Source organism: Aquarana catesbeiana, linkage group LG01 (assembly GCF_042186555.1).
Source record: "Aquarana catesbeiana isolate 2022-GZ linkage group LG01, ASM4218655v1, whole genome shotgun sequence".
Classification (NCBI taxonomy): Eukaryota; Metazoa; Chordata; class Amphibia; order Anura; family Ranidae; genus Aquarana; species Aquarana catesbeiana.
This window is the reverse complement of record NC_133324.1, coordinates 16,222,816-16,241,448: the sequence shown is the minus strand read 5'-3', so window position 1 is coordinate 16,241,448 and position 18,633 is coordinate 16,222,816. Positions and strand designations below refer to the sequence as shown.

At 44.4% G+C, this 18,633-nt stretch overlaps 1 protein-coding gene across 1 annotated transcript; it reads left to right on the top strand.

Annotated features, from left to right (window-relative positions):
- The first annotated feature begins 10,346 nt into the window (after positions 1 to 10,346).
- LOC141130058 (vomeronasal type-2 receptor 26-like) lies at positions 10,347 to 18,286 on the top strand. The gene is made up of 4 exons (XM_073618052.1): positions 10,347 to 10,514; positions 14,004 to 14,168; positions 16,399 to 16,522; positions 17,388 to 18,286. The coding sequence occupies exons 1-4, from the start codon at positions 10,347 to 10,349 to the stop codon at positions 18,284 to 18,286; spliced, it is 1,356 nt and encodes a 451-aa protein (XP_073474153.1).
- The last annotated feature ends 347 nt before the right edge of the window (positions 18,287 to 18,633 follow it).

The window sequence follows — 18,633 nt, the reverse complement described above, 5'->3', positions numbered from 1 at the left end:
CATTTTCATGACATTCTCACTTTCCTGCCTAATCTTGTCCAATTATGGGGGGGCGCCAAACTGATTCTTTGGCCCGGGTGAAAGAATGTCTGGCTTTGCCATTGCTCCCTGACTTCGCCACTGATCCCAGGAAGTCATAGCAGAATGAAGTTCTTTACAACTTCCATCCCCTTCTGCATTGCCACATTGGTCATGGGCAATACAGAAGATTAGGGGCCAAAAACATGGATTAGGGGACGGCGCACCTGCGTCCCTAATGGGCAGGACGACACTGGTGGGTAATGTTCCTGTGTGTGTATTTTCTATGTAAATACATTATTCCCCATGTCTCCATATTTATCACTTCAGGGAATAGGAAAGTCATTTTTATTTTATTTTTAAGAAAAAGGGGCTTTGACTGTACTAAACACACTTTTTGTTTATTATTTAAAAGCTTCACCATTATTTAAGGAGAGTTAATTACATAGATAGTAGGGGAAGACATATTTTCTTCAATGAGAAAGGTGAAAAATCATCAATTCTGAAACTATATAATTGGGTATTTCTCTCAAATGGAATTCCTATTGGCAAAGACCATGTGGGTTTTATTGAGTTTTTTCCAGAGATGGAAGAAGTTTTCCATTTATTGCAGGAAGAGATCATATGGGAAAAATGGCAAGGTAAGATTTGAATAGTTTTATACAATTGTACAATTGATAATCACTTGCATTGAAATAGATTGTCCTTCTGGTAGCAGTGATCATTTGCCCATGGATACCCACCCCTACAATCTGGATCATGCATATATGCAGTAAATAAGTACCATTATGGGCTTTTATCAGGTAACTGTCTCTTGTCTAAACACTCTTATCGTAATTAAATGAACGGCAACCTTTTAATAGTTGATAGTAATTCAGGTACATTAAAACAGAAGGTGTGCTGTGTCTTTTGTATAAAGAAGCCATGGCTTGAGCAAATAATCCCATGTCCTGCCAGAAGCTACAGAGCGGGACTCTTGCTGTCTGTGTGGAAGCAGTGGTCTTTCTGCAGAGGTCAAACACACCCCTTCCTGAATCAGACCTATAGCTCTATCATTAACAAAGCTCATACTCTCTGCTGATTGGAGACTTCAGCAACGAGTGTGTCAGACCACTGCATAGAGGTCATTGCTTTCGGGAGCAAGGGTCCCAGTCTGTGTCATGCTTTCAGGGGATGGTGGCTGCTTCCTAATGAAAACAAACTATAATGTCGCGTACACACGGTCGGACTTTTCGGCTACAAAAGTCCGGCAGCCTGTCCGACAGACTTTCGACGGACTTTTGTCGGACTTTTGTCGGACTTTTGGCGGACTTGCGGCAGACTTTCTTACAAACGGACTTGCCTACATACGATCACACAAAAGTCCGACGGATTCGTACGTGATGACGTACACCGGACTAAAATAAGGAAGTTGATAGCCAGGAGCCAATAGCTACCCTAGCGTGGGTTTTTGCCCTTTGGACTAGCACACAGACGAGCGGATTTCTGGGTCCGGTGTAGTTACGACGTAAAGATTTGAAGCATGTTTCAAATCTAAAGTCCGTCAAATTTGAGGCTGGAAAAGTCAGCTGAAAGTCCACTGAAAGTCCGCTGAAAGTCTGGGGAAGCCCACACACGATCGGATTGTCAGCCAGCTTTAGTCCGTTGGCGTCCGTCGGACTTTTGTAGACGAAAAGTCCGACCGTGTGTACGCGGCATAAGACCTGTAACATATTTTCTTTTAAAACGCCTGGAATGTGTTCAGCTGACTTAAACTGAATGTTAAGTTGGGATTTAAAGTCCTTTGTGTATTAGGTTTTGAGATATTTATAGGACTGGCGTATCAGTCCATTGTGAAGGATACACATCTCCCCATATGCACTTTATATACTGTAGATGTTGGTAGTTTTTCTAAACTCTCCAGATTGGATGAATTATTCTGGAAGAAAGAAAAAGCAGGAGATGGTCAATTGTGATGAGGGTGACTGGAGCAGCAGATGAACTCTAATGCCGCGTACACACGATCGCACATTCTGTCAACAGTGTTTTTTTTCCGACGGATGTTGGCTCAAACTTGTCTTGCATAAACACGATCACACAAATCTTGTCGGAAATTCCGAACGTCAAGAACGCAGTGATATACATCGAGCCGAGAAAAATTAAGTTCAATAGCCAGTGCGGCTCTTCTGCATGATTCCGAGCATGCGTGGAATTGTGTGCGTCGGAATTGTGTACACACCTTCAGAATTTCTGACAACGGATTTTGTTGTCAGAAAATTTGAGATCCAGATCTCAAATTTTGTTGGTCGGAAATTCCGACGGAAAATGTCCAATGGAGCCTACACACGGTCAGAATTTCAGACAACAAGCTCCCATCGAACATTTCCCGTCGGAAAATCCGACCGTGTGTACAGGGCATAACTGTAAAGATTAGGCAGGACCCCATAGGTCATTCTACATTCCTCCCATGAAAGGTGGATTGTGTCCTAGTTCCTGGAAAGCATATAAACACATAGACAATGTACTGGATTGTATTAGCAAATCACCTGCTCATATTTCTACAAAGAGATTAACAGACAATTTTAGGAAAAGATTGGGATGGTGGGAGCGCAGTGCAGTCAGCCATAAGAACTTGGAGCAGTATTACTGCATGGTGAATGGGAGCAAAGTGCATGCGCCCTGGACAAACACAAGTAAACGGCTGATGACTAGTCAGAAGAGACCAATAACATTGGACAGGGGGAACTGCAAGGATATCCTTATAGAGGGAGAGCATATGGTGGAGCAAAGCCGGGAACTTGAATGCAGAGAAGTATAGAGTGGCAGGAGCATGTAAGAAGGTGTAGTAGGAGTGCGCATGCGCGAGAGCTCCGAGATGGCCGCCTGAGCCAGGAGCTCTGCGCCTCACCGCTTCAGGAGCGCCCAAAATGCCCTTCCGACCCCGCTCAAGAGCCATCATCATGGCATCGAAACCCCCCACAAGCCGGAGATCACCTCCATATGTTCAAAACCGGGGCCAGACGGAGCCTGGTCCCGGAATTCGCTGCTTCCACCCGCCCAGGGTGTACCAAGATGGCCGCCGCGGCTGCTGCAGCTTCACAGCTCCATGCTCCTCTCACAGAAGGGACCCCATAATTCAGGCAAGTGCTGAGCCCTGCCCTACTACACACCACCCCTAGGTCTCACTCCACGGAATTGCAGACACAGACTCCCTCACCGGCCTCCATAGAGTCTCTGCTCAACCGCACATTCGGGGACCGGGCCTATTCCCCTGCAGGCCCGATGGAATCTATTTACACTGATCCTCTTCCTCTCAGCCTGTCGACCCAAAACACTCAGTTTTTGGTGGAGGATCTCTTCACTAAGTTCTCTACCCTCCTAGAAAGGGGTCTAGAGTCCACGGCAGCTAAAATAACAGTAGAAATTAAAGCTGACCTCCAGAACATCGGCTCCAGGATGGACGCCATTGAAGGCAAGCTTAACCAGACTGCTGCAGTCTCTCAACAGAACTCTGACTTGATTCAGTCCCTCCAAGATCAACTGGATACAGCGTTTTCTCACATGGATGATTTGGAGAACAGATCGAGGAGGCTTAATTTCCGGATCAGAGGACTGCCGGAAACAATTTTAGATGTCACAGCAGCCACGCAGGACTTAATGACGTCACTGATCCCGAATATTCCGTCATCACGGTTGGAGCTGGATAGGGTGCATAGGCCCTGGGTCCCCCCAGGAAAGATGGTTCTACCAGGGACATTATTGTTAAACTGCATTACTATGACGTCAAAGAAGCAGTCATGAAACAGGCCCGGCCCTTCCCCAAGTATCCTGTCAAGGTCACCCAGTGCAAATCTATGCAGATCTCTCCCCCTTCACCATACAGCGAAGAAGAACCCTGAAACCCCTTCTATCTGCCATGACCCAGAGGGACATTAAGTATAGATGGGCCTTCCCCTTTGCGGTGAAATTCTCCCACAGGGGTCAGAACCACTCTTTCTCCAGCTTCGCAACGGGAGAGAAACTTCTACTCACCCTGAAGATAATCTCGCAGGAAATGGAAATGGAAGCATCCCCCCCCTTGACTGGGTCCAACAAACGCCCTCCTCCGGTCAGCTTGCCGAATCCTCTATGGAACAAGGCCAAGTCCAGAAGATCATCCCATAATGGACCTCCATGACCACAAGATCCTGCTGAATTCTGTGTCCCATGTAGTCGATTGCCTCCGCTTTTGACTGGTTCTCTAATTACAGGAATTGACTCCCTCCCACTCCCTGGGAGTAGTTTAATACGGTGTTCTCCCTACACTTGGGGAACATTTAGAATTTTTAGTTTTTCTTTATGTCGCTTATTTTTTTTCTACCTGGTTGTCTCAGATTTTTCCTTCCTACTTGTTTTTATTTTTTATAGGCTACCTTGTGGCTCTGCCTCCTCTCCTCGTCCCGTGGGGATGCGGGGGGTGGAGTACTCAAGTCGGGGTAAATCTGGGGTTTGGAAAACCCTTTAATATGTTATATATGTTACAACCTGTTGTATACTTGATGGTTACGGTTACAGTAGGCACGCAATCACCACAGGTTGTAGGGCGCCCTGATTCGGGGCGGACTGCATGTGCCTCATCTTATCCCTCAGACACCCGCGGGTATTGGGGGATAGGACGTCCAACAGATTGGTTGGAGTTTTGAACATACATTTTCTCACGTTTTTCAGTGAGATGACACAGGGGGTCTTTTTTCTTCCTTGGGCTCTAGGCAGCCCCAGGAGGAGAAAACTCTCCCTTACTTACTTCTTTCTCTCCTTCTTTTTCTTTTCTCCCTCCCCCTCTGTCCCTTCCCCTCCATGGAACACCTCTTAATCATTTTATCCATTTTAGACAAATTTCTTGGTGAGCCGCTACGGACTGAGACTCCCACTGGTGGCAGAGCAACGTCCCCCCTCTCGGCATGGTATCGGAAGACACCTGAGCAGGTGAGTGATGGTAGATTACACACACAACACCTTAAGGGTTGCCACCCATAATATCCAGGGCTTGAATTCCCCCCTTAAAAGAAGGAAGGTCTTTAACTCCTACAAATCCTCTAAACTAGATATTATCATGATGCAGGAAACTCATTTCCCAGCGAAGTACTGTCCCAAGTTCCTTCACTCTCACTTCCCAAATTTCTATTTAGCCAGTGCAGAAAATAAGAATAGGGGGGTGGCCATAGCGTTTGCTAAAACGTGTAACTTCAGTTGGCTTTCAGACATCAAAGACCCAGGAGGTAGGTTCCTTCTGGTCAAGGGAACAATAGACGGGCAGCTCTATTCTCTAGTTTCCTATTATTCCCATAATAAGGGCCAAGCGGTATTTTTCAGAAACCTCCTCAACACTCTCACATCTTCCCTAGAGGGCACAGTCATTTTTGGAGGAGACTCCAATGTCGCATTTGAACAAGGGCTGGACAAGTCCAGACTGCCTGCAGATCAACTTACCCGCCCAATCGAAGAAAGCCTCAAGATAGCCAGACTCATCCATGCCCATGGGATGGTGGATGTCTGGAGGGAATTGAATCCCAACAAACGAGACTTCACCCACTTTTCCCACCCCCACAACTCCTATGCCAGGATTGATCACCTGTTAGTTCAAACGCATTCCATTCCATTAATCATAAAATCCCATATCAAAGACACAGTTCTCTCCGATCACTCAATGGTCGTCATGGTAATTCAAGTCCATCACTATAGAATGGGTAGGGGACAGTGGAGGCTCAACTAATCCATTCTCTCAGACCCGATGCTAGATAAATCATTAAAGGAATATTTCCTCTTTAACAAAACCGAGGATATCTCGGCTGAAATGCTGTGGGCGGCCCACAAGGCCTTTATCAGAGGGGAGTTCATCAGACTAGCATCCCAGATTAAGAGGGAAAGGGAGGCTGACATACACATACAGGTTGAATTTTCAAAACTCCAGGCTCTTCACAAATCCAACCCCTCCCCTTCCTCGATATCCCAGCTAGACAAAGCCAGGTTGGAGCTCAGCCTGGCCCTGACAGCTAAGGTGGAATAAACAAATCCGCTGGAACAAACACAAGTTTTACACCCAAGGGGACAGGATGGGCTCCCTGCTGGCCGCCAAATTAACGCCCCGAGTTAAGTCCAATATAATGCCAAAAATAAGGGTCCCGGGTCAAGGCACTACGGCTGATTCCTCTAAAATCCTGGAGGCTTTCCATGCTTTTTATAACACTCTTTATTCTCCGGTCACTCCTCTTACTGATATTTCGCTAGACACTTTTTTAGACGGCCTTTCACTTCCGTCGCTCTCAGCTGAACACAGAGACAGCCTAGAAGCCCCATTCACGGAGGGGGAGGTGCTCGGAGTGATAAATTCTCTGAAGAATGGCTCTGCCCCTGGCCCTGATGGCCTGTCAAACCCCTACTACAAAGCCTTCTCCAACTCCTTAGCCACACACCTAGCGAACTTTTTCAATTCTAAAACAAAGGGGGACCCACTTGATCCACAACTTAACATCGCGTACATCGCGGTGATCCCTAAGCCGGACAAGAATCCGGAATCCGGACAAGAATCCGGAAGATGTAGGAAACTATCGCCTTATATTGCTTATTAACTGTGATATCACGTTTCTGACCAAGATTCTTGCTAACCACATGGCTTTCTTCATCAACACATATATAAACAAGGATCAAGTGGGTTTCATCCCGGGCAGACAAGGCCCAGATCAGATAAGGCTGGCCATAGATGTGGTTTCCATGCTCCAAACTAACTGGGAGGGGGCCCTAAAAAATCAGGGATGCTCCTGTCGTTGGACCTACAAAGGCCTTCGACTCAGTCTCATGGCCCTATATATTTGCCATTTTGGATCACTGGGGATTCGGCCGGTGATTCATGGGACTGATACAGGCACTATATTCCAACCCCACAGCCAGTATATGCCTTCAAGGCTACTACTCCAAGCCCATTACGATAAAAAACGGGACTAGACAAGGATGCCCACTCTCGCCCCTCATATTTGCAATGGCTATTGAAATGCTCGCCATTGCAATTCGCCAAAACCCAAACATTAAGGGTGTGTCTTGCGGCTCTCAAATTCACAAATGTGGCCTCTGTACGGACGATGTCCTGCTCTTCATTACTTCTCCCATAACCTCTCTTCCCAACTTATGCCAAACCTTGGATGCCTTCGCTAGGTTATCAGGATTACAAGTTAACTATTCAAAATCACAAGCACTAAACATCTCCCTTCAAACCGACACCGTAGAACTCTTAAGAAAGAACATCAAATTCAAATGGAGTGACTCCTCCATCAGATACTTAGGAATTAACTTATCAGCTAAGACTGAAACCATTTATAATCTTAACTATCTACCCATGTACTGCAAACTAGAAGCAGACCTAGTCACCTGGTCCAAAAATAACATTTGGTTGGGGAGGGTGAATTCGATTAAAATTATGCTACTTCCCAGATTATTATATCTTTTCCACGCCTTACCCATCCCTATCCGCAGAGACCATATTAGAAACTTTCAAAGCAAACTTCTGAAGTTTACCTGGGGCAAGGCGGGCTATAGAATTCCCCAAAGAGCTCTCTACCTGCATAGAAAAAAAGGAGGCCTGGGATTACCCCATCTCTACAAATACTATCAAGCTGCCAGATTAGCCCAATTATCGATAGTTTATTCTAGTTTCGAGAAACCTGATTTGGTCAAGATAGAAAACCATGCAGTCCCTAACTTCACACTAGACTACCTTCTTTGGAGCCCCCCAAAAAACAGACCCCCCATACTCGCACCTACCCTGTCCCACTCTTTTGCTCTCTGGGACTCCCTCCGCTCCTCTGAGGCATTAGTCTCAGCTTATAAACCCCTGACCCATCTTTATAATAACCCTGACTTCCCTCCTGGAAAAAATGTCCTGGCCTTTAAGTGGTGGGTGGACAAAGGACTATATAGGAATGGGCACTTCTTCACTGCTTCAGGCCCTTTCACCCTAAAGCATTGTACCAAAACGCTTGATCTTCCCATATCTGAAAAATTTAGGTTTGGTCAAATATCTCATTTTCTACAATCTCTATGTAAAGATAAAGCCCTCCCTCCAAAATGAATTGTGGTGCAGTCAAGCCAGGAATCAGAAGGGGGGAATCTCGGTGATCTACTCGTCACTTACCTCTCCATGCTCGAAAGCGTCCTTCATGGAAGCTTGGCAATCCGAGCTCCAATTCAAATGGAACTGGCATAACTGGCAGAGGGCCTGTTTCAAATCCTTCCAGGATGTCCTTAACACCACTCTGATAGAAGCCAGCCTGAAACTGATTTCCAGATGGTACTATACTCCTTCCAGACTGGCCTCCATATTTCCGGCAGCTGACCCTCTGTGTTTCAGGGTCTGTCAACTCATGGGCACAATGTCTCACATCTGGTGGGAATGCCCCAGAATTCGTTCCTTTTGGAAAAAAAATATTCTAAATAATAGACGAGCTGGTGGAGACTCGGATTCCCAGGACTCCTATGGTGGCCCTCCTGAACGCCTCGATCCCACGGATCTCTAAATCTTCCCGTAAACTGGTTCACTTTGTACTGCTAGGGGCAAAACTCACAATTGCCAGGGCCTGGAAACAGCCGAGAGTCTCTCTCTTGGCAGCTAAAAGGAAAATATCATGGATAATGTCCCAGGAAAAGCTCCCCAGTATTGTACAGGATACAGCCAAGAAATTTGAGAGTATCTGGGAACCATGGGCCCGTCTGGTTGGTATACCCACTGATCCTCCTAATAGGTTGACATGAAACGCTCTCTGAACTCATAGTGGTGTTCCTTCCCTTCCCCCCCTCCCCCTCTCCTTCTTCCTTTCTTTTCTTTTCTCTCCTCTTTAGGTCTACTCTGGATCTTGGTTTTACTTATACTTACCCAGCTACTTTGTTAGCCCAGATATGCATATAAACAGCTGAAGCGTTTAGATGGGGCATTGGGATGTTCACTCATTATTCCCCCTTCTTTTAGCTCTACGCTCTGTAGGCTCTGCAGTGTCACAAGCCTTTATTAGGAGGGCTCGGACCATTGGGGACAACAGGGGTCTCCTCCTTCCGGTGTCTTGCCGAGAATGTTCCCTCGGCGGATAAGTTCCCCCCTGTACTGCGCAGGCGCAGCGCCTGCGCAGTACATACTGCTCTCAGCCGCCGGAGATAGCCGAAGCTCAAATGCTTCAATCAGCTGTACACGGCGCCTGCGCTCTGGGTCCAGGTTCCTTCCCCACCACCCAAGTGGACCTAGAGGGGGAATCTAAAAGTGCCGAGTGCAGCAAGGCGGTGCCCGAAGCGTGGCGAGCGAAGCGAGCCCGCGAGGGGCCCTCTTACAGGCGCCGTGTACAGCTGATTTTCAGCTGTTCTGCTTCGGCTATTTCCGCCGATACCTACTGCGCAGGCGCAGTAGAGGGGGGAACTTATACGCCGAGCGGAACTTTCTCAGCAGAACACCGGCACAGTATGATCCCGTTGGGGGTGCCGGGAGGTGAGAGAACCCATGGTCCACAGGTTGAAGTGTTCTTCTACAGACCCATTGGTCGGAGTTCTCCAACGGCCCTGGGGTCCCTGATAATGTAAGCCCTCTAGCCTCAGCTAACCAATGTATATTTTATGTTATATCCATTGCACTTAATTTTGTTGCTTATATTTGACAAAGTATATTTCTGTTTTAAAAACTTTCAAAATAAAAATCTTTTGAAATAAAGAAGGTGTAGTATGGCCTCCCTGTGCAGGTGATGCTGTGACGGCTGTCACTATGCAGAGAGGGCAGAGGACAGGAGGCACTCCAGTTCCTTTGAGGCCTCCATAGGTGTCATCAGGAGAGCAGTTGTCTGATTGGATGCTTCTGCCCTGGATGACTTTGGTGGCCATCTTTAGTGTGGGTAGTGCTAATAAACAGCACTGTCCCTCTGCAGTTGGTGCACATTTGCAAAGTGACTAGGACAGGGACAGGAAACTTCTGGCTAGGGACAATGTGTTTAACATAGAGAAAGATTCCAATGGAGAAGGGACAGAATAGGGCATGCACGCCTGTGTCACCAGCCAGATGCACTACCTACCTTCAGGTGCCTCATTGCCAAACCGCCTTCCAGCCACCTACTTTGTCAGAAGAGAGAGCAGAGAGATTTTTCCCAAAACAGGTGCTGCCTGCAGGCCCGCGGTTACTCTAACCTCTATTGCCAGGGCCATTAGAGTATAGTCATCTAAGGGCAAGTCAGCCCCATTCTACACCCCAAGAAGTTGTCATTAATTTGAGTTTGGAGGATCTGAAGTTCTCTGCTGAGTTCATTACAAAAGTGGTGGTAAACTTGGGTAGGTTCACCTCCAGGATCATGGCACACCCAATCACAGCCACCTTGGCCTCCAAGCAAGGGCTTTGTTCATTTTTGGGAGGAACTCGCTTTGAGAAGACATTGAAGGATGCTATTCACCGGGTGATTGAAGGGAAATCGTCCTTCTTCCCCAAGATTGGAATGGTCATTGTCAGTTCTTTTGTGTGGGTAAGAAGACTCGCAATCAACTCAGTGATGCACACTTCTATTATCCAGGAATTCACCCATTTTCCTTGACATGCAAGCCACAGTTCTTTCAGAGTACAATCCAAGTCTAAAGGACCTGCCTTCTAAAGAGTCAGAAAAATCCTTCTGAAGATTTGCCCACTCAGAGGTTTCCACTGAAAGCAAGATTAACCAAGATTTTAGCGAGATCTGGGTGAACAGGATTCCAGATTACTGGGTTCAAAAAGTAGTGGGCAAAGGTCTTTGTCTTCAGTTTGAATGTCCTCCTTCAATGTTTCTTTTTGACTCAATGAAGGTTCCAGCATCCCCAGAGAAGCAGTCTTTGCTGAAATTATATACAGTATAATGGCATTACTGGAATTACAGGCTGTAGCTCAAGTTCCAAAGGCTGAGGAAAGTCAGGGGGTATAGTCTCCTCTTTTACTCATAAAGAAATCTTCAGGCAAATTGCCCTTAGTATTAGATCTCAAGAATCTCAACTCCTATCTGAAGCAAGATTCTTTGCGAATGGAGTTTATGAAGACCATTTGTCTGTGACACAGAGAGGGGTCTCAATGGATGGTCTCAATAGACCTCAAGAATTCCTACTTCCACATTTAAATTGCCAAAAGACATCTATGGTGTTTGCAATTTCACTGTGAACACAAGCACTTTCAGTTCAAATGTTTACCGTTCAGTCTCAGTTTACCCCAAAAATCTTTTCAAAGCTACTTGTTACAGTAATCACTTTTCTTCATGAAGAAGGTGTCCACATTTTTCATTACCTAGTAAATGTACCGATTCTTTCTCAGTCCAGAGAGGTTCTCTTGAGGCATCAAGATTGAGTTTTGCAGACACCAACGGAGTTTGGATGGTTGGTGAACCTAGAAAAGAGCAAGTTTATCCCAACCCAGAGCCCAATGTATTTGGTAATGTTCTTCGACACTATCCATTACAGGGTTTATCTTTCCCAGGACAAGATCAGTTGCATTCTCTCAGATTCCAACAAATTCAATAATGGTAAGCTGCACCATGAGCTTCTTGGGCAGCCTCACAGCTTTCATACCAGCATTACCATGGGTTCAATGGCATGCCATAAGTTTCTAGTAATGTCTACTGAGTCAGTGAAATTGTTGCCCCCTTCACCAAGTCATCCAGATACCTCATTTAGACGGTGCACCCAGGATTTCAATCTCTTGCCGCACACAGCCCTCTCAACACTGGATACTAGATCATAGTGTAGAATGACCCCCTAGGAGGCTGCTTGGATTTACCTGCTCATCTGCACCGCCATGACCTGGTGAACATTCCAACACACCTGACACTCTGGGTTCAGACATCTTTGCACCACCTTAAAGTAATACGTCAAACAACTCTTTGTTCTAATAATGTTTACTGGAACAATCAAAGAGAATATTGTCACAAAGAGGAGGCAATAACTCTGCTGAGTTTTTGGATAACAGCGCTAACTTAGCAGAGGAATTCTTCTGAATAACACAAGTCAAAATATTTGTAGATAAACAGTATATTATATATACACACATATACAATAGAGTACAGCTTGAACCTGAAAGGATAATCAAAGTTAAGAAGATATACTGGAAAACTTCTAAAGGGGAACCCCGGCCAGCCTATAAACCTTTAACCTTAATGAGAGGTCAGACTTAATAGAAATAGTATGAGGGCACTTGTAGCAGTAATGACAGCAATGTCCCCGTTGCAGGCCTGATGGTCTTCACTGGCAGTCGGAGCTCATTAACCCTTTCATGACTAAGCCTAGTTTTGAAATTTGGTGTTTACAAGTTAAAATCCGTATTTTTTGCTAGAAAATTACTTAGAACCCCCAAACATTATATATATTTTTTTAGCAGAGAATCTAGAGAATAAAATGGCGATTGTTGCAATATTTTTTATCACACGGTATTTGTGCAGCGGTGTTTTAAACGCAAATTTTTGGAAAAGTGACATTTTCATGAATTTTAAAAAATCCAAACAGTAAAGTTACCCCAATTTTTTTGTATAATGTGAAAGATGATGTTACGCCGAGTAAATAGATACCAAACATGTCACCCTTTATAATTGCACGCACTCGTGAAATGGCGACGAACTACGGTACCTTTGAATTTCCATAGGCGATGATTTAAAAAATTTTTACGGTTACCAGGTTTGAGCTACAGAGGAGGTCTAGGGCTAGAATTATTGCTCTCGCTCTGACGATCGCGGCGATACCTCACATGTGTCGTTTGAACACCGTTTACATATGCGGCGCGACTTCCGTATGCGTTTTCTTCGCTGCGCGAGCTCGCGGGGACAGGGGCACTTTAAAAAATTTTTTTTTTTTTTTATTTAATTTATTTATTTTTGTACTTTATAAATTGTGTTTAAAATTTTTTTTTTTTTTTTTACTTTTATTGCTGTCACAAGCAATGTAAACATCCCTTGTGACAGTAATATGTGGTGACAGGTACTCTTTATGGAGGGATCGGGGGTCTAAAAGACCCCCGATCCCTCCTTTACACTTCAAAGTATTCAGATCGCCGAAAACGGCGATTCTGAATACTGTGTACTTTTTTAAATTTGGCGCCATTGGCAGCCGAGTAAACGGGAAGTGACGTCATGACGTCGCTTCCGTATTTACAACAAGAAGGCTGGAACGAAGCCGCTCGCAGCTTCGTTCCAGCCCGCCCCCAGCCGCCGAAGGCAGCCGAACGGACACCGGGCCTCCCGATCGCACGGGAGGCCCGGTAACAGCGGCGGGAGGCGGCGGGAGGCGGCGGGAGGGGGGGGGGATGTCCCCTCCCGCTCCTCTGGTATAACAGCTGAGCGGCTTTTAGCCGCATCGGTTGTTATACACGGGTAGCCGATCGCCTGCTGTAAACAACGGTACCGGGATGATGCCTGCAGCTGCGGGCATCATCCCGGTATAACCCCGGAAAGCCGAGTACGCATATGTGCGTTCGGTCGGCGGGAAGGGGTTAATAAGGTGTAGTAGCAAGCAATTTGATCTCTTGAAATAGGAGAAGCTAAAGATGTCTATGCACAGTGTTTAAGATAGGTTCAGTAAAGCATTCCCAAGGTAAAGCTGTTAGTGCAAAGTGTCCAAGTGAAACAGTAGGGATAGATTGCAAAGGTGGGCAAATGCCCTCTCACCAATGACCAGGCTGATTGCTTAATTGCTTAATTTTGGTTGAGGAGCCCCTCTTGTGTCACCTTGTGCCATGTCCTCTAATCAGACTTCTTTAAATGCAGGATCTGCTGTTGCAGTGCGGCCAGGCTCATCCAAACAAAACCTGTCTGGCTTTGACTGTGTGGAATTTTTGGAATAAGCTCCAACATTTAAATCTTTTAGAATCAGTGGTTTCCACCCTTCCATTGGCCAGGAAGATCTTGACAAAGTTTATATACCACAGAGTGTGGCAGAAGTCTATGCAATCCCAGCATGAGTTTTCCTTTCAGTCTCCATTAATTGCTGATATCTATGCCTTCCTTCAGGCAGGACTTGATGCAGGTTTGAGCTACAACACTCAATGTTTTGACTTTATCAGCCCTAACGGAAACTCCCTGGTTGAGAAAGCTGCTGGTAATCTGCTTTCTGAAGGGGGTCATCAAGATTCGTCCTCTAATCTGTCTGTTTTTTCTAAGTGGGATCTGCTCTTGGTATTGCAAAAGTTATTGGAGCTGCCCTTCTTTCCAGATTCAGAAAGCTGTATGAGGTACCTTACCCTAAAGAACATTTTTCTAATGGCTGTAGTTTTTAGGGAGATGAGTATTGTAAATCAGTGCCTTTTCATGTAGGGAGCCGTATTGCACTGTTCCTCTCAATGGTATCATTCTGGGGCCTTCTCAGAGCTTTCTTTCAATGTTTTCTTCAGAATTCCATTTCAACTCTGAATCTGTTCTACCAGCCTTTTTAGCTTTATTTTCTGCTTCATATTCTGGTTTTAAAGATCTTCCTTCGAGCAGCCTAGACCTGATGGCTATCCTTCAAACTTACTTGTATCAGACTGATCTATTCAAAATATGGATTCTCTTTTTGTTCTACCCAAAGGTCCCAGGATTAGCTTGGCTGTACCCTCTCAAATCTTTTCAGCCTGGATTGTGAAGACAATTCAGAAGGCATACTCATGGCATCTTCCCCCTCCTCAGGAGATGCAAGCTCATTCCACCAAGGAAGTCTCAACATCCTGTGCATTTTGGTCTAAAGTTTAAGCAGACGTATGTAAAGGAGTGAGCTATAGCACTCTTTCATATGACATTACAAGTTGGATGAAGCCTTGAGTCAAAGAAGGATCATCGGTGCTTCAGTTCTGTCTTCTGCTTTATCCCATCATTAAATTTTCTTTGTAGCAGCATCTGTTGTTTCTGGGTCCCCCCCCCAAAGATTTGGCCACTTAATTCCCGTTGTGTGCTGGCATGATGCAGAGCCAGGAAAATGGAAAACTGTTTCCAATACTTATCGTAATTTTTATTTCCAGGCTCTACCTCATAGCCTCCCAGGTCCTTTGTGATTTTTAACCAAATCAGATGCACCAGGTACTGGCTGCATTTTTTTTCTTCTAGTATTGGATGTCCTATATGGGGTCAAGGGAGCAGAGTTGACTTGTCTTGTGCTAGTATGAGGAAGAACTAGGAAAGGAAAATTAGGGTAAGTATTGGTAACTATTTTCAGTTCTATACTGTATATATTTATTAGGGTGGCACTGATACTGATACTAGTATTGGTGGTGATACCGAGCATTTGCATGAGTACTTGTATTTGTGCAAATGCTCTGATGCTTAATCCAATACCTGTTGTACCGGGTCGACATCCTCAGCATATCGGGGGGGGGCAGGCAGCCTCACAGATGATCGGTGTGGTGGTGGGGGCAGTTACAAGCACCAATCTCCCTGTATAGCTTCCAATAAAGCAGCTGACAGCCACTTTTCCTCCTCTCCCTCCTGCGGCTTTCAGCTGCTTTATTGAAAGCTGTACAGGGACATCAGTGCTTGTAACTGCCCCCACCACCGCACCGATCACCCCCTACTGTCCCCTGTGTCCTCCTCTGGCTCTCTGGGTCCTCCTACGGCTCCTCTGTGTCTTCCTCCAGCCCCCACCCTGTCCCAGATCTGTCAAGATGGAGAGCGGTGGAAGGAGCCAGTAAATATGTCCTTTACTGGTTCCTTCCTTTTCTGAATAAACACAGTCAGTGATCACTGACTGTCCATTCATAATTGAGCACTGTAGACTGTTTGCAATGCTTTAGTTTATGAATGGAGAGGAGCCTCTGTCTCCTGTCCATTCATCTTCAGTGCAGCTGAGTTTACAGAGAAAGGGGCTGGGGAATCTGGGTCCTCAGTTCCTTTCCCTGTCTCAAAGGGGAGATGTCAGGGGTCTGTTTAAACCTCTGATATCTCACCAACCCCCCCCCCCCCCCCAACAGGGCTGATAAAAAAAAATAATAAAAAAAAGAATTGTAATAAAGATTTAAAAATTACATTTTGAAAAAATAAAAAAACACTGACACCGTCCACTCCACCCACTCCCCCCCCCCCAAAAAAAAGAAAGCATTGTTAAAAAAAGTATTAAAAAAATATATAAATTGTAAAAAAAGTGTAAAACGAAAAAGAAATTAAAAAATCACTGACAGTCCAAACCTCATCAGTGCCACCTATCAGTGCTGCATATTAGTGCCACTGTCACATGACATTACAATAAAAGTATCCGTATCGGCGAGTACTTGAAAAAAAAGTATCAGTACTTGTACTCGGTCTTAAAAAAGTGGTATCGGTGCAACCCTAATATTTATATTGCCAAATTTTACAAGCTGATAATATTTAGACTTATTCATGATACAGTACATGTATTGGTTTAACTTAATATTGGGTTTCAATTTCGTTGTCATTTGAGGTTCCGCAGTCTCAGTGCAATGAGAAGTGTCCTCCTGGTTATCGTAAAGCTCCTAAAGAAGTCATCCACTCTTGCTGCTACAATTGTGTTCCGTGTGATGTGGGGAAAATATCCAACATAACAGGTTAGAATGTGTTATTTGTGAAATTAATGTAACCGTAATTTAAACTATCACAATGTACATTGCTGCTCTGTAATGCATTCGAGTTTATTTAAAGGCTTTCTTTTGAATAAATAAACACTTTCTTACCTCCAGACAAAATTAAAACACAAAATCTGCAGTGTACTGTAAATAAATGTTAGTTGTCATGAGGTGTATTCCACTTTCAGTATCATTGTACTTTATTAAATCACTTACGGACCGCCTGCCGTCGTTGTACGTCGGCTGTTTGAAGTGGAATACCGTTGTTATGGCAGCAGATAGCTGCCATAACCCCTTTATTCACTTCAACAGCGGGTGGTCTGCTTTCAGATAAAATTTATTTTGATTGGATGGACTTTTTTCAGGATGTTCTTTCATTCACTTTGAAACCATCTCTGACAGTCTTTACACTTTATTCACTTTATTATCACCCACCTTGCCTCTTGGGCTTTCTGGTTATTTTTGATCAATTATGTTTTTCATTTGTTCACTTTAGCGCCACAATATTGTTTTTATATATTTTTGCACTATATGTCTAGTGGTGTTTTGGCAGCTTATCTATCCTCTATGCGCAGTTTTTTATTATTTACTCTATTTTAAGTTATTGACCTGTTACAAACATACAATCAGCCAGAGTGAAGCAATCCTCCTATTCTGATTATTTGTCCCAGCCAGAGACCCAAAAAGCACTGAAGCCTTTGGACTGGCATGACATCTAGGCTACATGAATTCTTTTCACATTTACATTTTAATAATGGAAACCTTACAGATCCTTCTCCAAAGATAGATTTCTTTTTAAAAAATGCATCAATATAAACATTTTTTTTTTTTTTTTTTTTATTTTCAGACAGTGAAATTTGCCATAAATGTCCCATTGAAGAGTGGTCAGACAAGAAAAAAGTGAAATGTATTCCCAAGACACAAGACTTTCTGTCATATGAAAATGATAAGCTGGTTTTAGTTTTATCATCAGTATCTGTATTGCTTTGTGTTGTAACTTTAGTTGTATTTCAAAGTCTCATTTGTTATTGGGATACACCTATTGTGAAAGCCAATAACCGGACTGTGAGCTTCATCCTCCTGACCTCCATCTTGCTGAGCTTCCTCTGTGTCTTCTTCTTCCTCGGTCGTCCTGTGGATATAACCTGCATACTGAGACAAAATTTATATGGCATCTTCTTCACCATCGCTGTCTCTTCTGTTCTGGCCAAGACTATCATGGTCTACGTCGCCTTTAAAGCCACCAAACCCGGCAGTGTATGGAGGAAGTGGGTCGGAGTTAAAGCAGTTAATTTTGTTCTGATCTGTTCCTCTGTCCAAGTTGTGATCTGTGTTATTTGGCTGTCAGTGTCTCCTCCCTACCAAGAGTATGACATGCACTCCTATCCTGGGAAGATCATCATTCAGTGTAATGAAGGGTCAGTTATCGGGTTCTACTTTATGTTGGGTTATTTGGGTTTTCTGGCAGCTGTGAGTTTTGTTCTGGCTTTCATGGTGAGGAAATTACCGGACAGTTTTAATGAGGCCAAGTACATCACCTTTAGCATGCTGGTGTTCTGCAGTGTCTGGATTGCCATGATCCCGGCCTATCTGAGCACCAGTGGGAAGTATGTGGTGGGTGTGGAAATATTTGCCATATTGACCTCCAGTGCTGGACTATTGGGCTTTATATTTTTTCCAAAAGTATATGTTCTGATGGTTAAACCCTATCTCAACTTCCGACATATTCTCCAGACAAAACATTAATATAGTTAAACATTATTTAGTCAAACATATTGCCTATAAATGAATGATTATTGGGTAAAAACATGTAGATTGTCTTTGTTGTGACAGCAAATAGAGAGCGGCATGCACTACACTTGATGAACATTTTAACAATATTATAATAAAATATTTTTTGCACTACAAAAAGATAATTCTTTTTTTTTTTTGATTTAATCATATTCACCCAATTGACAATTGATGGCATTCACCTGGGATGTGGGGAGGTCAAGCGTGGTGCGGTGGTGGTAAACACTCAGAGTCTGATCGCAGATAACAAAGCTTGTATTAATGTAGAGTCCTAGAATTTACATCAAACCTGGTGGGAGGGC